General features: G+C 44.9%; 1 protein-coding gene across 1 annotated transcript in view; it reads right to left on the reverse strand.

Moving 5' to 3' along the window:
• TRIP11 (thyroid hormone receptor interactor 11) overlaps positions 1–21,967 on the reverse strand; it is a 485,462-nt gene that overhangs the window by 382,251 nt on the left and 81,244 nt on the right. The window contains exon 3 of the mRNA XM_086937682.1: positions 21,828–21,938. Coding sequence (XP_086793808.1) covers positions 21,828–21,938 — 111 coding nt within the window. The remainder of the gene's footprint in view (positions 1–21,827; positions 21,939–21,967) is intronic.

Consider the following 21,967-nt stretch of genomic DNA (forward strand, 5'->3'; position numbering starts at 1 on the left):
TAACAACGTACCAATCTTATTGGCTGTGAAACACGTCAATCAAAAATAAACATAAACACAAAAAAAAAACTAGACCGCTACACTAACAAACGTAAGTAATGTTAGGGAACATTAGCACATCTGCCATTTTCATTTAATACACATGCACACAACACACACACACAAAAGAAAAACAACACACATTTATAAAAAAAAAACACACACATACACAACACACACAACCAAAAAAAAACTTAAACTCCACAACAGCAAATATACACACACACACCAACACACACACACAACAGCCCCCTCACCCTCACAACCCTCTCACCCTCACCCCCTCACACAACCACACCCTCACACACTCACACCCCCTCACCCTCACACAACCTCGCTCCCCTCACACCCTCGCTCCCCTCACACCCTCACACCCCTCACAACCCTCTCACCCTCACTCCGCCTCACACCCTCACCCACCCTCACACACACTCACCCCCCTCACACTCGCACCCTCTCACCATCAACCCCCCTCACCCTCACACACCCTTACCCTCACCCCCTCACCCTCACACACCCTCAGTCACCCTCACACCCTCACCCCCTAACTCTCACCCTCACACACCCTCACACACTGTCACACACCCACACCCTCACACCCCCTCACTCACCCTCACACACCCTCACACTCGCACACCGTCACACACCCTCAGCCTCACCCCCCCTCACTCACCCTCACCCTCACACCCCTCACCCTCACACCACTCAAGCTACAGATGGGTGTGCGATGGGAGGACCCTCAGCTTGCAGGATAATCAGTTTGCTTCCTCCACCCCATTTCACAGATACACAAGGGTACTTTACAATCAAAAGGAACTAATGTATGTGGTTTTCATTGTTAATTTGTAGATAAGAAAAAAAAAAAGTCCCCTTCTCAAGGTTGCTATCTATTAACATTTTACATGAAGTGTTCCACTGGATACAAAGGTCAGGCGAGATAGCAGAAGTGATGAGGTGGATATTGCTAGCGCCACACATACAGCAAAGGCAGACTGACTGTATTCCCTCAAGACATTTTCTGCTCAAACCAGGATCTTAATAGTGATCATTATGCAAAAAGCATGCATAAAAAAAATATGACAAATATTCAAAACCCAATAATTCACGATTTTCACAAGACTATGCACATTGGTGAGATGGCAGAGGTTGAGAACTAAATTAGTCACATGTCCTCTTCCCTGTTGAGCTTTCGACCTTTCTAGACACAGAGGTTGGTCTACTTTGGGGGTTGTCGTATGGGGATGGGGGGGTTAAAGTCATAATCCTCAATAGAAACGCACTAGATACTAAGTAAAGTAATGGGATTAGGAGCTCTGTGAATGCGAGACATATTGCATTGCTGTGCTTCTCTACCCTGCTGCACTCTCCTGCTCTCTAGTGATGTGGCCTAACAACCAGAGCTGCCATCAAAGTCCCGTAAATACAAAACATGTTGCATTCCAAATGCTATAGGCGTCACATTCACGAAAGTTAGAAATATTGGTGTTGTAAATGACAAAGCTATCAATTTAGCTATTTTAAAAACCAACAAAAAATAAAATAATTGTCATTTACAAGACCAATAGCTCCAACTTTTCTAATGCGAGACCTATTGCATTTCCAATGCTTGTTTCTGATGAGCACTGACTCCCTCTAGTGGACACAACACTGATTTACAATGCTTTTCAGCTAAACTTAGGGGCCTGATCTGAGCTCAGCAGACAGGTAAATACGACCCGCCTGGCTAGTCATTTAAAAACCTTACACTGGCTTTCAGTGAAAAATAGGATTGACTTTAAATCTTTGGTGCTGGCCTTTAAGGCTCTCCATAACAGCGGGGCTCAGTACATCAGAAAGAGAATTACACCCTATATTCCAGCCAGGGCGCTGAGGTCATCGGCCAAACATCTGTTATTGGTGCCAAAATTCATTCGGACTAGAAAGGGTGGACGTTCCTTTCAGGTTAGGGTGACCAGACGTCCCGGTTTTCCCCGGACGGTCCCCGTTTTTGGAGAAGTGTCCCCGTGTCCCGACACTTTGCTCCAAATGAGTCAAATGTCCCCGTTTTCGAAAGGTGTCCGAGTTAAACACAAAAATGTCCCGGTTTTTCATTGCGTGTGATGAGCGCTGTAGCAGGAAGGGAAATCCTTAGTAGAGAGAAGTTTTCTCTCGGGATTTCCCTTCTTTTTCCACGCAGCGCCACCTACACTTTTGCTGACTTCCAAGAGGTGCCCGCACAGGCGTGTTGCAAGGATGTTAATCAGGGCAGAGTGGAGCTGCAGGGCCTCCAACAAGGTGTGAAACAACAGCAAGGACTAATTAAAATTCAAATGGTCTTTTAAAGACCTGTGAAACGATCGGGTGTGGCTCTGTGGGTGCCCGGAATCGGTCTCATCAGAGGCTGCCACACACGATGGGGGGAGGGCGGGGGGGGGGGTGAAGTCCAATGGGTGTTGCATGCCTGATCAGGCCTCATGCGCACATTAGAGGAAGGGGAAATCGACAAATGTCTAGTCAAACCTGTAAATACACTGCTCAGCAATTGTCCGTTTTTAGGAGAAAAAAGTAATATTTAATTTACTGGAACGAGTAGGTGTTGCATTTTTTGTAAAATAGTCTTTCAAACAGCAGGCCGTTAATGAGTAAACTAATATTCTCTTTTAAAACGTATACTTGCTCAGCTTAATTGACCATTATGTTAGGGATGTTCGGTGAGTTATTCTGCAGCCCCACAAATGACTTTCATCTGGTCGAACTGAATAAAGTGATGATTTGAAGCACTTTAAAAAAAAGTGTTGCAAACTGATGCTCCTTATAAACTTTTGAGTATCTTCCTTTGGACATTTACCAAAATCGTATTTTACGAATTCAACCTAATCATGGTTACCACCTGAGGAATTTATCTGCACATTAATATAATGCATGAGGGATTCACCAGTGAGGACACTCTTGAGCCGAGGCATACACCTGTATGCAGAACATCCTGCAAGTTGATGAGTGCATATTCTGTGACACCGAGACAAACTGGCTTTCTTTCTTACATATCCTGTATACGGAACACCCATGAATTCCCAATGTGACATGCAGTGTAAACCTCTTGAATTAATTAATTAATGTTCTCGAGTAGCCCACATTGTGAACTGAGGCACAGAAAAGGAAATTAAGTTACATTTGTCAGCGCTAGTCTTCTGCTTCCAAAGTATGCAGCGAGGAATTAGATTGCATCTTGTATAATTTCCATCACGCTTATTTTCAAACGTTGTGCCTGCTCACATCCTGCCCTTTTCTTGAAAAGTACGTAAGAGCAAGTCATGCGTAGGATTCCACAATCCAGTCAAGTGAGGACAGCCAGGATCACAACACAGGTCTTCTTAATCCTACAGGTGACATATCCACTAAACCCCATCACCTGAGGTGCATTCGTGAGAACTACGCTGATACGCCCCTCAGGCTGCAACACACCACATACACACACCAGCGAAAGAGCACAGGCAGTGATAGGGCAAAATCCTGTCTGGTAGAGAGCAGGTATAATGCACACAGCACCAATGAAAGCATCACACACATGCACACTTGCCTGGCAGCATGTGCTGTCGCAGAGCGCTTTTCTCTTATACAGCACAGGCTCAGCACAGACAGTGGCACTGCAAGCTTCCTTCACAGATGTATGTACACCCAGGGTCCTGCTCAAGCAGCCTGTGACAGTGTGAGCTTCCTTCACAACCTACAGGTTCTGCATAGCTAGTGCCCACTCGGTCTGTGGAGGGAGCTGTCATTATAGTCCCTTTCTACGTCTCATTCATGGTCTCCCTAAACTCCATCATGCTACCTCTGTATTAAAGAATTTGCATTGGTTGCCCATTAGGGAGCGGGCCCTCTTCAAACTTGGCTGTACTGCGTTTCAGGCCCGAGCTGGAACTGCCCCAGCATTCATAAACTCGTCAATTTCCAGCTATACACCAGTCAGAGAGCTCCGCTCCTCCTCCCAGTCCCTTCTTTCCGTTTCTCGTTTCAGGAAGAAGAGGATGGGGGAGGGAGGGGGGGAGGGGGAATTTGCGGTCCTAGGTCCTACTTTCTGGAACTCCCTCCCCCTCAATATACGATTCATCCCACTTTACCCTGACTTTCGCAAGGCCTTAAAAACCCATCTTTTTCTGCAAGCATTCACAGCCTAGCTTTCTCACAGCTACCACCCAGGTTCTAAAGTCCGCCAGCGCCAAGAAACCGCTAGGTAAATGCGCGCTTTATAAGTGTTTTTAAATTCAAATTATGACAGCTGTCAAATCGTCCTACTTTTATGTCGATGGTTACTGCATACCGTAGTCCTACTTCTATGTCTATGACCTGTCCCCGTTTTTTGTTTTGAGAATCTGGTCACCCTATTTCAGGTGGTGTGGGAAGACTATGGAACTTGCTGCCTCTTCCCCCTCAGACAAGAGCGAGAGCTTATGGGAGGTCAACGGAGGGCTTTTAAGGTGATGAAGCTCTGAAACAAGTGGCACTTCTCCCTACCTGCTACCCATGCCTTCTTCCTAGAGACCGGAAGTGATTCTTAGGTATGTTTAACTCTGCACGCTCACCTATCCAAAACAATTCATGCATTTCACAATTGCTACATCAATGTTTATTGTACTATATATAATAAGGATAACTCCTTTTATAGCTCTTCAAATAAATTAACTGCAGTTTCTAAGATCTACAAAAGAACAGATGTTGTCATTGCCGAATTTACTGTTACTCAGTTACCCAACCTGTAGGGGCGAAAGGCTGGCTTAGACTTGTTGCGACTGAACCCGTGATCCGCCGATCACTAGATATCAGCAGTGTGCATTTTACTCACTGGGCCATCTTGCCGACTGTCATGAGCATTCATAGTGCTAAACGTTCACTGCAACAAACAGGAGCTTTGTGAGAGGAAGCGCCGGGAGTCTTATCTAATGTGGGGGTAACCGGCGAGCCTTGAGTTGTTTTTATCCGCTGGCATTACCCGAGTCCAGTGGGTAGGCAGAGGCTACAGCAAAACGCATGGATGCGTTTTCATCTGTGTGCCACTTGCGCTGCCCGTGAATACCTAGAAGTTATAGTTCTTTGGGGTAGGATTAAGCTAAAGCAAAAAACACAGAGTGGATGGTAGAGAGGGAGGGGGATTAACTCGACACCACCTTTCCCATTACTACAAGTGCCAAGCACACACATATGTGAATGCAACCAGCATGTGCACATGTAAACAAACAAATTGTCTTCTGTGCTGCAGTATGATCTACAAAAGTCAGACCTAAAGCTAACTGACATGACAGTACCACACCCTCATTATGAATTCCTCAGTGTCTCTGCGACAAATACCGGGGCCAGTATCTTGCCATGAGATATTGGAGTCATTATTTTTCTCCAGAATGAGGAATAACAGGCAGACCTGGTAATGCTAGATCCAACTGCACGTTTTTCACCCCCCCCCCCCCCACATACAAATCTGCAAAAATGTTCCTCATGCTTGGAGCTTTTTTTCTCGGCGCTGGGGGAGGGAGAGGGGAAAGTCTGGAGGCATAGGGTAATAGAAGGACAAATATAATTTCCCTTCAAATGGGGGGTGGGCATTTTCTGCTACCCCCACCCAAGATGAAAGTATGAAGGAGGCAGGCGGGTGCTGGGCACAATAGCTGTCCGTAGCCCCCGCAGTTCGGGCACAGAATGATTATGTCCAGAGTTTGAGGACCCTGTAATTACAGCCCCAGACACACCCCACAAAATGTGTAGTTGCCCGGAGTGGCATTGCCCATAGCGCTCCCTTGTAATGAAAGACTGTATGGCAAATTTCACAACCAGGCCATTTTCTGTGCAGTGCTCAGGGCATTTAGAAGCATTACAGCACCTGGCGCTGCTGCTCTTACCCTAATGTTAGGAGTTTTTTTTTCAAATAACACCAACTTACTGCAGATCAAGGGGCCCAAATATGGAGGCAGATCTTGCAGGCTCTATTTTAGCATTCCTACAGGCACGTTTCATCTGTTGGGAATATTATTTTACTTCCTGGAGGAAAACGCAGAAAAAGTTTTTTTAAAAAGTCTGGACACGTCCGCGAGTGTTGGGCAAATAGAGCAGGATGGCGCTTGCTCGCTGTTGGAGAAAGGCTGTTCGCGGTTTAAACGTGTTACCTGTTTTACACCGAAGGGTTTAAAAAGTCAAATGTGGAGTGGAATGTGGACACAGTGCCATATAATACTGGTGTGCGTCTCTACCTCCCTAACTGGCTAAAAAAGTCCATCATACACACGGATGACGTAGTTTGCGCTGTTATGGAAAATAAATAATTCATGGAGGTACGTCGTCCCTGGCTTTGAGCGAACGGAGGGTTGTTTTTATTCACCAATGAAACCCTAAAATGCACGGGTCCTCGTGAGTGAGGGCTCCTTGTGGTAATCCAGGGTACCCGAGTTCACAGATCGTGCACACCAGGCACGTCGCTCAGTCACACACACACACCCCCTCCGCCGGAAGTCATGGCAGGACAGACAGATCTGCCCCCAGTGGGCGCGGCTGGAAGGTTATCGATCAGAACCAATGTCACCAAAGGTGTCGAACCTGAAGCTTGGACTAGCTAGCACTGGCTATGTGCTGTCCGTGCTTAAACCTGTAGCTCTCCCGGAAGCTGTGGTTTCCCCCCCCCCCCCACCCCGGTATGTTCCAGGCTCACCCACGGTTCATCCCGGCTCCCCAGACACGCGTGCACCAATCCCTTGTACATTTATTTATTTATTTATTTATTTATGCATTTTTATATAGCGCGGACTTTACCCGAAGGCGTCAGAGCGCTTCACATTCGGAACAGAAATGAAACATAATGAGAAACATTACAAAAGAGCAGATTGCTAAAACATACGTTACTTACATAAGGTAATAGTGACAATTGTGAGCAAACAAAAAAACATGAGGTAGTAAAAATTGTGAGCAACCAAAAATACATGAGGTAGTAAGGGTAATAATGACAATTGTGAGCAAACAAAATACTTGAGGTGGTAAACATTGTGAGCAACCAAAAATACATGAGGTAGTAAAGGTAATAGTGACAATTGTGAGCAAACAAAATACTTGAGGTAGTAAAAAAATGATGAACAACCAAAAATACATGAGGTAGTCAAAAGTGCACAAGAGGAAAAGTGACAAGTGTGCAGTTAAAAGAGAAAACAGTATAATTTGAGGTATAATACTGCAATAAGTGCTCGGCACAAGAACAGGCGTTATGTAGGCAAGGTGGCACTTGTGCAAGTATCAGAGGTAAAAACATGTGAGAGGTAGCAACCGTGTGTTACAAGGGCAAAGTGTTGTGTGCATGTTACAAAAGGGCACCGAACACAAGTACATGGAGAATACTGCAAAAAGGCAGACACTCCCATCACAGGAGAACACTGGGAAGGCACTCCCATGGTCATGGAAAGTAGTAAATATCAGTAGTGGGAAGCCTTCCTCCAAATAGCAAGAGGACGTGAATTACTATTGGAGGTGTCTCTGGAGGAGGAGAACTTTGAGGTCCCTTTTGAAGGCCTGGGAGGAGGTGGTGGTCCGGAGCTCAGGCGGAAACGAGTTCCAGATTCTCACTGCGTTGCCTGAAAAGGATTGGGCCATTGTTCTTTCCTTCTTGAAAGTGGGAGGTTCAAGCAGTAGATTCTCGGCATTGCGTGAAGGTCTAGAGCCTCCAGAGAGTTTCAGTTTATTAGCCAGGTAGCGGGGAGAGGAGGAGTGCAAGGCTTTGTGAGTGATACAAGCGGTCTTGTAGATAGCTCTAGCCTCGAAGGGAAGCCAGCGGAGGGTGGATAACATCGGTGTGATGTGATCGCTTCTTTTGGCCCCATAGATGAAACGAGCTGCTGAATGGAAGACAGACTTAAGTGGGGACAGGTGAGATTTGGGGAGGCCAGTAAGAAGAGAATTGCAGTAGTCTAGTCTGGAGAGGACCAGCGCTTGCACCAGGGTTATAAGGTCCTGCTCCGGGAAGAAGCGACGGATTCCCCAAAGAAGGCGCAGTTGGTAGCGAGCAGATTTTGCAATAGAATTGATGTGGGGAGTTAGATTGAGTTTTTTGTCTAGAATGACACCAAGAGATTTTGCGCTGTCGACAATGATGGGTTTGTTGTTTAGTAGATTCATCTGATCCATCCATGATTGAACCGGGGGAGGAGAGAGTGAGGAGGAGAAGAGGAGGAATTCAGTTTTGGAGGGATTCAGAATCAATTGATGAGATGACATCCAGTTTTGAATGGAGTCAAGAGTAGATCTTAGGATGGAGAGATCATGAGTGGAGGCAACCTTGAGGTAGAGTTGAGTGTCATCTGCATAGAGATGATAGTGAATCCCGGATTTGCTTAGGAGGTTTCCCAGTGGTTCTAAGTAGAGATTGAACAGTGTGGGTGCAAGTATAGAGCCTTGGGGAACACCTTGACCCACCGCCACAGGAGAAGAAAGACTGTTCGCTATTTTGATCATTTGAGATCTGTCAGAGAGGAAGGATGCAAACCATTTAAGCACAGTGCCCTCCATGCCCATTCTCTGTTGAAGAATATTGAGGAGGGTGTTGTGATTAACAGTGTCGAAGGCTGCGGAGAGGTCAAGGAGAATTAGCAGACAGGACCCCCCTGAGTCGAGTATCCTCAGCGCATCATCAACCACTTGCAGTAGGGCTGTTTCAGTGCTGCAGTTTTGGATGAAGCCGGACTGACAATTGTCAAGAAGATCATTGTCCTTGATATGACGAGAGAGTTGTTTGGCTACACATCTTTCCGTGATCTTTGCAAGAAAGGGAAGGTTAGTAATGGGGCGGAAGTTGTTGAGGTCATTCGCATCAGCAGTGGGCTTTTTCAGCAGAGGGGTGACCTGCCCAGTTTTGAAGGGGACAGGAAGGGAGCCTTGCCAGAGGGAGAGGTTGATCAGAGTGGTCCAATAGGAGAGGGAATGTGTATAGAAGTCCAAGGCAATGGCACTGGGGATAGGGTCAAGAGAATGGTTGGAGGGCTTTGTTTCGCGTATGCACTTGAGAAGGGCATCTTCAGATATGGGGTCAAAACTCTGCCAAATGGCTAAGGATTTGCGCTCCTCTGGAGGTGTAGGATGAGCAACCTGATCCACAAGTGATTTCACCTTTCCATCGAAGAAAGTAGCGAAATCCGCTGCTCTCTTTGTAGAATCCTCCACCTTGGAAGTTGGGGGAGAGCAGCTCGGAGTCTTGATGAGATCAAATAGTTTTTTGGGTCTATTTTTGGCGGAATCAAGGAGGGTTTTGAAGTGCGTCGCTTTCTCAAGGAAGATGTGCTTGTGGTATTTGGATCTTGCTGTGCGAAGCAAGGCTAAATTGTCAGTGGAAGGCAATTGCCTCCATTGCTTCTCCAGGAATCTTAGCTGCTTCCTTTCCTCATAAAGGGATTTGTTGAACCAAGGTGCTGAGGGAGTGGGCCTTATCCTTTTGCTTTTGAGTGGAGCAACGTTATTAATTTCAGCTGCAAGAACTGTGAGGCATTGGGAGGTGAGATCGTCAACAGCTATGTTCGGGTCTAGCCTTGGAAGTGAAAGCAAAGCTGATTCACAGAGGGGACCGACATCAATGTTTTTGGCATCACGGAACCAGGAGATGGCCCTTTTGGGTTGGCCAAGAGTTATAGAGTGTGAAAGTTGTAGAGAGAATGGGATGAGGTGGTGGTCAGACCAATCTACATGAATAGGGGTAGTAGTAGAAAGCATGCCTGCTTTAGAAATAACAAGGTCCAGGATTGCGCCCTTAGAGTGGGTTGGTTCAGTGCAGTGTTGTATAAGATCATTTGCCGAGAGGAAGGTGGCCAGTGAGTTCGCAGAGGAGTCTTGCGGTGCGCCCCAGTGGAGATTGAAGTCACCCACGATGGTCTGATTGTCACTTTGAGAGTATTGGTCGCTGATGAAGTCTTTGAGATCTTCTATAAACGAAGAGCTACTACTACGAGGCGGGCGGTAAATGATATGGAATCTGAGCGGTGAATGGTGCTGCAATTGAAGCTCAAGAGAAAGGCATTCAAAGGTGAGGGAGGAGCTGCTAGGAGACGCCTTAAGTTGGAGGGCGTTTCTGAAGATGACTGCAACACCTCCCCCCGTGTTTTCAGCTCTGTCATTCCTAAATATGGAATAACCTGTGGGTAATAGGAGATCAAACATAGAGTGGGAGGTATCTTTGAACCAGGTCTCTGTGAGGAAGAGCATGTCAAGTTTGTGAAGGGTGATGGTGTCGGAGATTTCAAGTTTGTGTTTTACTGCAGATCTGCAGTTGTGAAGCATACAGCGCAGCTCTGTCAAGACTGTTTTGGTGACGGGGGCACTTGGGCTCTGAAGGGTGATCGGGATATTGTACATTTGCCTGGGTGCTCGGGAGGGTTTAGGTGGACGCTTTGTTCGGACAGAGGTGATTGTCGGAATAGTGTAGACAGTGGGGTTGCTAGGACATGCCTGTTGAAAAAGGGTGGCGTTCAAGGGCTTGTGTGAGTTAACGACGCTTGCAGACGAAGGGTTGAGCTTGGCAGTATTGGGGTGAGGGGGCGAGGTGCATCTCTGGGGAAGTTGGGAGGGGATAGAGGTGCATGGAGGGGTGGGGATCTTAGAGCATAAAAGTGAAATGGCAGCTGTAAGCTGAGAGATGGAGGTGATCAGAGAGCCAAGCATATTTTCCAGTGAGAATGAGGCAGAGCACGGAAGGTTGGGTGGCTCGATTGAAATAAGGGGGGGTGGAATTGGTGGTGGACGGCAGGGAGAGGTGGGGGGACAGGGGGTGTGTTGGGGGGTGGAGTTCACAGGTGGGGAAAGGTGGAGGTTGGGAGCGGGAGTAAATGGATTGGGGGTTAGGGGAGAGTTGTCATTGTTGGTGATGCAAGAGGGAGAGGAATTAGGGACAAATTTAGAGGGAGAAATGTGCGGATCACGTCGGTAGGGAAGTAGGAGGGGGGAGGCCTGTGTGGCGTCATGGGAGTGTAGGAGGTTTGGGCGGAAAAGAGGTGCATTGGTTGCGGAGGTCCTGTCAGTTAGGAGAGGTAGCAGTGAGGGAACGGTCATCTGGCAGAGTGAGGGGGGTTGAGAGAAAGGGAAGTTGAGGAGGGGAAATGGTTCTGCTGGGCCCGAGGGAGGGAGAAGGAAGGTGTTCCTAGGAGGGGAAAGGGGGTAGAGCGGCAGTACTGTAGGAGTAGGAGGGAGGAGAGAGATGCAGTGGGAATGTGGCAAACACGGGGTGAATGACGAGGGAATGAAGGGGTGGAGAGGAGGGACGCATGAGGGCTAAGGGGAGCATAGAGACAGTTAATTGGGGAAGAGTGTTGGAGGAGAGGTGGACTAAAGAAGGGGGTGATGGGAAGAAGTATGGGGGAGGAGAATAGATTGGAGTATCGTGATAGTGCAGATGGGACGAGGAGCGTGTTAGCTAGTGGTAAGGCTGAAGTAATGCGGGAGGGGACATACTGTGGGGGGGGAGGAATAGGAGATGAGGTAAGTTGGGGGGGAAAGGGAAGAGGGCCGATCTGCGCTTCTCGAGAGTGCAGCCAATTGGAGTGGGGTGGGGTCGGCGGAGGAGAAAGGGAGTAATGGGTGGAGCTGGAAGAAGAGTCAAGGGGAAACCCGGTTGCAGAGACGGGGAGTAAGGAGGGGAAGAGGTGGTCAAAGAGCGAGAGGCAGGAGTCTTTGCCTTGGATCATGACAGTACCGTTGTTATAGAGTGAGATAGTGAGGTAGCCATTGAAGCACCCAGAGGGGGAAATTTTTAGTTGTTTCCCATAAGGGATAGAGGAGGAGGAGGTGACGTTAAGGGAATTGTAAAAACTGTTGGACCAAGAGGGGATGTCGCGAGTGAAGAAGATGAAATCGTTTTTAAGCCTCCCAAGACGACCATTGTAAAATTGATCCACAAAAAGGGAGTCCGGGAAACGTTCAATAGTGTTATGCTTAAGTCGTTTTATTGTAGCTTTAGTCTGGTCGGGAGGATAAATGATTTTGTAGCAATTGGCTCCAGTCTTAACTCGAGAGGTGGCCATGTTGGGAAGCTGCGGCGAAGGAGGGTGGGGGAGAGATGAGAGGGGTGTTGCTGGGAGAGCGGTAGTGAGGAGAAAAAAAAGAGGGCAAAAAGGGGGCGCATAATCCAAACGGTTATGGTGGAAAAGACGGGTTAGTGTGCCGTCATGCTGTAAAAAGGCCTAAACGATGCAGCTGGCACTACTTGCTGCGCAGCTGTCAAAAGGCCTAAACGGTGCAGCTGGCACTACTTGCTGCGCAGCTGTAAAAGTCCTAAACGGTGCAGCTGGCACTATTTGCTGCGCAGCTGTAAAATTGATTCAAAATAAATACCACACAGTTAAAGAGTTTAGCGGAAGGCGATTTTGATGGAGGAATGCATTACTCGCAGACGCCCGCAGGGATGTCCGCTTGCTTGACGGAAACACTGGCCGTGGAGAAGAAACATCTGGAAAATAGTAGTCAAAGATGGCCGCCAACATAGCAAATAGAGGAACAAGAGTAGTAGTCCTTTGTCTATTGTTGCAGTGATTACAGAGTTTAGTTTCCCTTTCTACTCAGGGTAGGTCGAATTAGTCCAACTTCCATGTTGCTTGAAGGGGCGGAGAGAGTACAGCTTCTAAACTGCTAGATGGTGAGGAGAGAGGCTTATCTCTGGTTTGCTGATTCCTGACCGCGTTGGTATGTAGCCTCATGGTCATCTGGTGGGCAGAGGGGCGATTTATGGCTCCAGTTTATGGCCCCAGCCATATTGGCCAATGGAGAGTGAAGAGACCGCAAAGCCCGCGAAAATACAAAGCATACAGTGCATTCCGGGCATAAAGTGAAAATCCGGCATGAGTGTTTAAAGTAATAGTTTTGCGTGCAAAATTCCGGGCAGAAAGTGAGAAACTGGCATGAGTATATAAAGAAATAGAGTATAAAAAGAAATAGTTTTGCGTTCAGTTACCTTCCGAGTCGTCGGGCTGCACTAACGCTAAGTCAGGCACCTCCAAAGCAGAGCTGCGCAGTGGCTGCCCAGACACACAAACAGGGCACACCAGAGACGCTCTAAAAGCCGCTTTCTCCGTTCTCAATGATCCACTGGGAGGGGGCAGGGGGGGGGAGGCATCCTGCCGGAACACCCTCTATCACCCGCGCTGGGTCAGTCCGCACCAACTCCCGTCCGTTTGTCTCCCGCTCCGGCGGCTCCAATGGCACTGATTGGGGTGGGGTGGGGGGGGGGGGGCGACGAACCCTTCGTTGCAGCAGGGCGCCACCCTCTCCGTGCGCCACCGGGGTGCGAGGGATCCAGCCCCCGGACCGAGAAGACAGCCACCCAGATTGCCGGGACACGCAGGTCCAGGCACGACCAGACAGGCACAAAGACCACCGGGATAGCCACACCGACCTCCCGGTACAGCGATGACAGGTCTTTCCGCCGCGGTCCAGTACAGGGTCCCCGGGCAGGGTGGGGGTCAAATGCAGGCGGTGATTGCAGGCAGGCAGAGCACCTCCGCACTCACGAGGGCAGTGGGTTCCGTCGTCCGTCAGGAGCCTCCCAGGCGTCTGCAGCAGCCTTGGCATCTTGCATCTGATAAACTCAGGCCAGCAGGCCGCCACCATGTCCGAGGGGCACCTCCACTCCTACAACAACCAGCTGCGGCTAAGGCTGCTGAGCGCGCGGACAGAGGAGGGGTGCGAGGAGGGGATGGAGGTGAGGAGACCAAAGGGGAGTGGGGAGGGAGGAGGAAGGCGATCGCGAAACTGAAAGTGATCGCTTGTGGGAAAAACAAAGCAGCGAGTGGTGCGCACGCGCACCATATGCTTTCAATTATTGCGTCCGTGTCTGGGCACAATAATTGAAACCATATGGCAGGAAATGCGCGTAATAGACACCAACAGGCCAGAGGCGGAGCTATGCGCCCAACTCTGGCCTTTTGTGTGCTATTTCAAAAAAGAAAACGCAGGGAAAGGCCAATAGCAGGCCACAAAAGTAAAAGGAAATTATTCTTTGGAAAAATATATATCATTTGTATATTTATTCAAGTATTCACAATTAATCACAGTCATAACAAATCATTTAAAAAATATACATAGAGTATATTATACATTTCATTAAAAGCATAAAAAGTCACAAAAAATAGACAAAACAAACATTGGTTTAAAAGTTCGTAAGAACAGGGGTCGACGCGGCGTTTGGGTTAAGGGCTAACAATAAACAACCTTCTTCAGGACCAAGTTCTAAAAGGAAACAGACAATTACTTTTTTGTGTTTACAGTTTTTCACAGACAGAGCATATTTCCAAAAAAACATTTCTTGTTGGCTAAACTTTTAGATGGTTGGCACTAGTCAAAAGCTGGTGATTCTTAAGATTATTGGTATTGTTAAAACACGTAACCTATTGATAGGGGCACCTTGTAGTGAATCCCAGAGTATATTAATGGGGAAACCTTGATGGTAAAGACATAAACCTATTCATCATGTCTAACAGACAACAAAGTTACCTGTATTTAATAATGGCTTCCAGATATATCCTGGAGTGCCAAAGGCCGGTTGAAAAATCCGGACAGTAACTGTTGTGGATTCGCAATGCTTTTGATATAGCATGCACAGTATTGATCTCTGAAAGTGATAATAAAATATGGATCAATCATTTATAGGTTCTTATTAATCCTTGGTGCAACTAATCAATATAGCACGTAACTACCTTGTGTTTGTGTTTGGAAGATTCACGCTCTGGTAGTAGGAGCCACCGATATTGGTTTTCGAATATGCTGTAGATAAATACACACCTTATACCATATTGTAGTTAAAGGAGTGATTGTCAAATGTCATGTACAATTCTAATTGTTTGTACTTACCCAGATTTTAATAACTGGCAACTTAATACTATCACAAGCTTTTCAATTGGCTTGTGTTTCAATTGGCGTTCATACCCTGGCGGGGATTCTCCTGCCTCTGATAATATAAAGGATGGAACTTTTGTTAGGATCACTATTCATTTAGTCATTGTTATTTATAATTTGTAACGTAGGGTATCTGTTTTCTGCTTCTATATTAATTAAGTGTACACCCTCACGATGCAGATATTAATAGCGGGTTTATTGATGGCTAGCCTATTGTTAGTTCTATTTTATATTTAGGGCATAGCGGTGCAATTGCATCCATTATTGTGACCATTACACCCGTTAATCAACTGTTGTTAAGGATATCCTTTACATTTTTTTTATTTAAACAACAATATTACTCCCCAGGGTCTGTTAGTGGCGTTGTAACTGGTATTTATTCTCTTGCATAAGGTGTTAACTGCTATATATTAGCATATCAATGGTATCTTTCCATTGCATGAAATTCTATAGCGCGTCTTATTCTTTATAGTGTCCATAAAGCGTCATATTGCATTTCGGTTTGTCATGCCATACAAATAAAAATGCAGATTTTAGTCCTCCAGCGTATATTCATCATTTACTCGCTAAGGATTTGCCTAATGCATTCAAGGACCCGCCCGCCGGTCTGGTAGGATGAGAGTTTCAAAAAACCGATGGTTGTTTAAGCGCAGAACAGCCGCATGCTAAGCGGATTCTATTCAGCGCGAGGCGAGTTAACTAGTGACAGGGTCGGTCGCGCTCGGCTTACCTGGGATTTTGAATTCGGCCTCCCTGCTCCTACTCCATCAGCGTCTTCTGGGTTCTGGTCAAATTGAAAGTAGCAAGTAAACGCTAGTTTCGGTATATTTATAGTACAGCGTACCCGATTGGTTGAAGAGATGTCACCTGACATCTTGTTTGTTTCCATACAGCCATTGATAGCGTGTTCGGCAGCGTAATTGCCGCTGTGTAGTCAGCTCAGTGCGCGCGGTATTTTGTCGCATTTCAGCAATGATGTGCGATAAATGGGGGCAATGTGCACGATTGGAGTGATGTATGTTTTCAACTCAATTATCATATATATGCAGCAAGATTCTGTAATGTCTCATAAGTCAGAATACAAGCCGCCAGTTATTGCGATTACTCTCAGGACTGCCCTCCATATCAGGGTTGTGTCTATTATAAGGACGTATGGGGCATTAAAGGGCATTGATGCTAGACGATGCGCTAGCACTGGGTCCGCATTTGTACAGCTATGTGTCAGGGCGTCGTGTATGATGGCACGCTAGCACTCGGCCATTGTTAGTGTAGCCAGGTGCTGTGAGAACATTAGTTTAATTTAAGACGCTTCCTTCACAGGGTGACACATACGCGTTCTCCCTTGGTGAAATATTTGACGCGTTTCAAGGGCTAAAGGGCTTAATATATCATAGTGCAGTGCAAACATATATATATCTATAAAGAAAATTTACCCTTGGATTAAATATCGATATCTTCTCATGCCTGATCTGGATTATTCATAGTTCTCCGTTGAGTTAAATTATCTTTTCCCAATCTTCTCTACTGTTGAGACCGGCGCGGACACTGTTACACTTGGACATATAAAATTGCTCGCGTCTTTTTCTTTTTTGGGTCAAATTACCGCCTCTTGTACTTAGGCTAACATGCTCAAGGCAGCACCAGCGAAGGTCACTAATCTCATGCTTAGCTGTCTTCCAGTGTTCAGTTAGAGGGGCCCCTACCTTACTTGTGCGCAGAGCCGATCTATGCTCATTCAGTCTTGTTCGGACTTCTCTGGAAGTTTCCCCTATGTAAATAAGTTTGCAAGGGCAACTGATGAGGTAGATTACACTACATGTTCTACAATTCATGAAGCTCGTTTCTAACGATAAACAACAAAACAGATTACCCAAACCTATGTTCTCCTACAGGAGGAACAGAACGATCAGAAATAGTTTGGTACATACATATAGGGAAAACAAGAGAGCAACCCAGCCCTGTATTGACAATGCACCCATGCCAACGGGCACTTTCCCGTGTTCAGGTTGTAGTAACTGTAAAAACATCATTTGTGGGAATACTATCACCATCAAAGATGTAGTCTTAAAACCAAGGAGCTTCATGAATTGTAGAACATGTAGTGTAATCTACCTCATCAGTTGCCCTTGCAAACTTATTTACATAGGGGAAACTTCCAGAGAAGTCCGAACAAGACTGAATGAGCATAGATCGGCTCTGCGCACAAGTAAGGTAGGGGCCCCTCTAACTGAACACTGGAAGACAGCTAAGCATGAGCTTATTGACCTTCGCTGGTGCTGCCTTGAGCATGTTAGCCTAAGTACAAGAGGCGGTAATTTGACCCAAAAAAGAAAAAGACGCGAGCAATTTTATATGTCCAAGTGTAACAGTGTCCGCACCGGCCTCAACAGTAGAGAAGATTGGGAAAAGATAATTTAACTCAACGGAGAACTATGAATAATCCAGATCAGGCATGAGAAGATATCGATATTTAATCCAAGGGTACATTTTCTTTATAGATATATATATGTTTGCACTGCACAATGATATATTAAGCCCTTTAGCCCTTGAAACGCGTCAAATATTTCACCAAGGGAGAACGCGTATGTGTCACCCTGTGAAGGAAGCGTCTTAAATTAAACTAATGTTCTCACAGCACCTGGCTACACTAACAATGGCCGAGTGCTAGCGTGCCATCATACACGACGCCCTGACACATAGCTGTACAAATGCGGACCCAGTGCTAGCGCATCGTCTAGCATCAATGCCCTTTAATGCCCCATACGTCCTTATAATAGACACAACCCTGATATGGAGGGCAGTCCTGAGAGTAATCGCAATAACTGGCGGCTTGTATTCTGACTTATGAGACATTACAGAATCTTGCTGCATATATATGATAATTGAGTTGAAAACATACATCACTCCAATCGTGCACATTGCCCCCATTTATCGCACATCATTGCTGAAATGCGACAAAATACCGCGCGCACTGAGCTGACTACACAGCGGCAATTACGCTGCCGAACACGCTATCAATGGCTGTATGTAAACAAACAAGATGTCAGGTGACATCTCTTCAACCAATCAATAAGCAGTAGACTAACCGCCCAATCGGGTACGCTGTACTATAAATATACCGAAACTAGCGTTTACTTGCTACTTTCAATTTGACCAGAACCCAGAAGACGCTGATGGAGTAGGAGCAGGGAGGCCGAATTCAAAATCCCAGGTAAGCCGAGCGCGACCGACCCTGTCACTAGTTAACTCGCCTCGCGCTGAATAGAATCCGCTTAGCATGCCGGCTGTTCTGCGCTTAAACAACCATCGGTTTTTTGAAACTCTCATCCTACCAGACCGGCGGGCGGGTCCTTGAATGCATTAGGCAAATCCTTAGCGAGTAAATTATGAATATACGCTGGAGGACTAAAATCTGCATTTTTATTTGTATGGCATGACAAACCGAAATGCAATATGACGCTTTATGGACACTATAAAGAATAAGACGCGCTATAGAATTTCATGCAATGGAAAGATACCATTGATATGCTAATATATAGCAGTTAACACCTTATGCAAGAGAATAAATACCAGTTACAACGCCACTAACAGACCCTGGGGAGTAATATTGTTGTTTAAATAAAAAAATGTAAAGGATATCCTTAACAACAGTTGATTAACGGGTGTAATGGTCACAATAATGGATGCAATTGCACCGCTATGCCCTAAATATAAAATAGAACTAACAATAGGCTAGCCATCAATAAACCCGCTATTAATATCTGCATCGTGAGGGTGTACACTTAATTAATATAGAAGCAGAAAACAGATACCCTACGTTACAAATTATAAATAACAATGACTAAATGAATAGTGATCCTAACAAAAGTTCCATCCTTTATATTATCAGAGGCAGGAGAATCCCCGCCAGGGTATGAACGCCAATTGAAACACAAGCCAATTGAAAAGCTTGTGATAGTATTAAGTTGCCAGTTATTAAAATCTGGGTAAGTACAAACAATTAGAATTGTACATGACATTTGACAATCACTCCTTTAACTACAATATGGTAAAAGATGTGTATTTATCTACAGCATATTCGAAAACCAATATCGGTGGCTCCTACTACCAGAGCGTGAATCTTCCAAACACAAACACAAGGTAGTTACGTGCTATATTGATTAGTTGCACCAAGGATTAATAAGAACCTATAAATGATTGATCCATATTTTATTATCACTTTCAGAGATCAATACTGTGCATGCTATATCAAAAGCATTGCGAATCCACAACAGTTACTGTCCGGATTTTTCAACCGGCCTCTGGCACTCCAGGATATATCTGGAAGCCATTATTAAATACAGGTAACTTTGTTGTCTGTTAGACATGATGAATAGGTTTATGTCTTTACCATCAAGGTTTCCCCATTAATATACTCTGGGATTCACTACAAGGTGCCCCTATCAATAGGTTACGTGTTTTAACAATACCAATAATCTTAAGAATCACCAGCTTTTGACTAGTGCCAACCATCTAAAAGTTTAGCCAACAAGAAATGTTTTTTTGGAAATATGCTCTGTCTGTGAAAAACTGTAAACACAAAAAAGTAATTGTCTGTTTCCTTTTAGAACTTGGTCCTGAAGAAGGTTGTTTATTGTTAGCCCTTAACCGAAACGCCGCGTCGACCCCTGTTCTTACGAACTTTTAAACCAATGTTTGTTTTGTCTATTTTTTGTGACTTTTTATGCTTTTAATGAAATCTATAATATAGTCTATGTATATTTTTTAAATGATTTGTTATGACTGTGATAAATTGTGAATACTTGAATAAATATACAAATGATATATATTTTTCCAAAGAATAATTTTCTGGCTTTCTTTTCCTAATCTTGACCTGAATTTAAAGAATATGTGTGCTATATTGGTTTATTTTCCAGTTGTTAAATGACTATAATGGTTGGCCTATGTCTAGTAATTTGATTTCCTGTTCCATTTATATCTGTGTGATTGGTATTGCTAAACAACAACAACAAACCTGGTACCATTAGTCCACTTCTTACCAACTCAGTGGCAAATGTGTGGGACATTTTTGTTTTACAATATACCTCCCGTGTCCCAAATTTGACAGATAAGGGGGCCTCCCTTTACTTTTTATGATTTATCACAAAAGTAAAAGCACACGCACGAGCGTGTGAAATTCCAGGGATCATTTCTGAACCCAGGACAAAAGGTCTCTCGCCTGCGCGAGCACTGCTGCGCAACGCAGTGCGCGAGCCCTAAAGAGAGAGAAGAATTCAGAAATTAAGGCTTGATCTAAGTGGGCAGTTTAAAATCAGATGTATTATTAAGAGAAACAGACAAAGGCCTTCTGATAATCAAACATAGATCTCCCTAATGGACTTTTATTTAATTCCTCTTTGAACCAAACAAGAAAAAAAGTGGTGAACTAAAAACCATTAAAAAGGTGCTCAAGTACAGTTACTTGCTGTATATATGGCAGCTTGGTCAGCAAAAAGAACAACAAAATAAGAAGCAAGGAGGGAAATGCAAGTAATAGAGAAAAATGCAAGCATATTTGTTCAAACTACTTTTTAGTTTTCTCGCATTTTCTTTAAATTGGTATCTAGTTGTTGAGAATGTGGCATATGTGGGTGGCAGGGATTTCTTTTGATATTTTGTTAAATGCAAGACTGGCCTCACTGTATTTAAACATGACTGTATTTAACAGTAGAGTATCATGCAAGAGATGAAGGAACTAATCGTTTGAATGGGTAACAGTAAACAGAAGGAAAAATTCCACTTCTTTGGAGCACACTTTTTAACATAAGTTGCTTCAAAGAAGGATGACCTAGAGGGGATTTGTCTCGGAAGGAAGAAGGGAAAGTCAAATTGGCTTTCATTGATTTTGCATGCTTCTGCAAAGGCCCATTATTTGCACATTTGTTTCAGTAAAACAGGAGCTGAGCACGCGAGACCCTCCTCACACCACAAGACATCAGCAGTGAATAAGGTATATCATATATTATAAGGTACCAGTATTGGGGATGGGTTTAGACTAATGGGACGGTTGCTGAAGGGCTGAATTCCAACTGCTGACTTGATAACCAAGTAGGAAATTGCACTTGGCTTGGCATATTTCAGGATTAGCAAACAATTGTAACATCACAAGCTGGATGACTGACAATATTATGGCATTTAGTATGGTGAAAGACGAACAGGCTATGGATGAGTGATGAAGCATGGTTGTGGCCTCTTTAACACTTGCCCTGGTCTGTATATTATCTGCTGAATAGTTTGTGATAATTATGATCATTTTAATACTGAAAAATTATAATAGGATAGTAAAATATGTTGTGTACTGATTTGGAGATTTAAAAGCAGGGCTCCATTTATCATCAGTAGAAGATAAGAGATTCTCTGAAAGGTCTGTCTGACTCTTAACACCCCCTGCCCCTACTAACAGAGCATAACACTGCTAGAGAGAGTGCGAGAGACACCGGCCGCTTCTCCTTTTCTCTGAAGTGTGTATTTTGTTTTGGGACAAAGAGGATCTGCTGGGTGTGACCCCAATAATAATAGGGTACACTTGGCAGTTATTCACATGAAGACAACGACGAGTCATAAACATAAGTGCATAAATGCTAGGATTTATGTCACACGTGCCACTTTTTCCAACATCTCCCCCCTCACATATTAATTATTGAAAAGAAATATGAAATCAAGGTAGAATACTAGAGCCGCAACTTTTATAGACTACTAGGCAACAACAAAAATAGGATACTTCCCTGTAACTATAACTTTACAGATTTGAACTATTACAGATGTGCAGGTTAAGCAAACTTTACTTGGTAGCAGAATAGCAGCTAAATCGCCAACATTTTATAAAAGGTCTAATTTTGCATCCTGCTGCTATATATATTTGCATATATTTTAATTACCTCTTTTTGCTGCAGTTGGTTTCTGTACTCTGCAGACTGCTGTTTGACCTGCAATTCGGAGGTTTCAAGTTTTTCTTCCAATTCTGCACAGTACCGTTTCAATCTCTCATTCTAGAAAGAAGATATGTTAGGAGGGTTGG

The sequence above is a fragment of the Lissotriton vulgaris genome, chromosome 9, assembly GCF_964263255.1.
Source record: "Lissotriton vulgaris chromosome 9, aLisVul1.2, whole genome shotgun sequence".
NCBI classification, from domain to species: Eukaryota; Metazoa; Chordata; class Amphibia; order Caudata; family Salamandridae; genus Lissotriton; species Lissotriton vulgaris.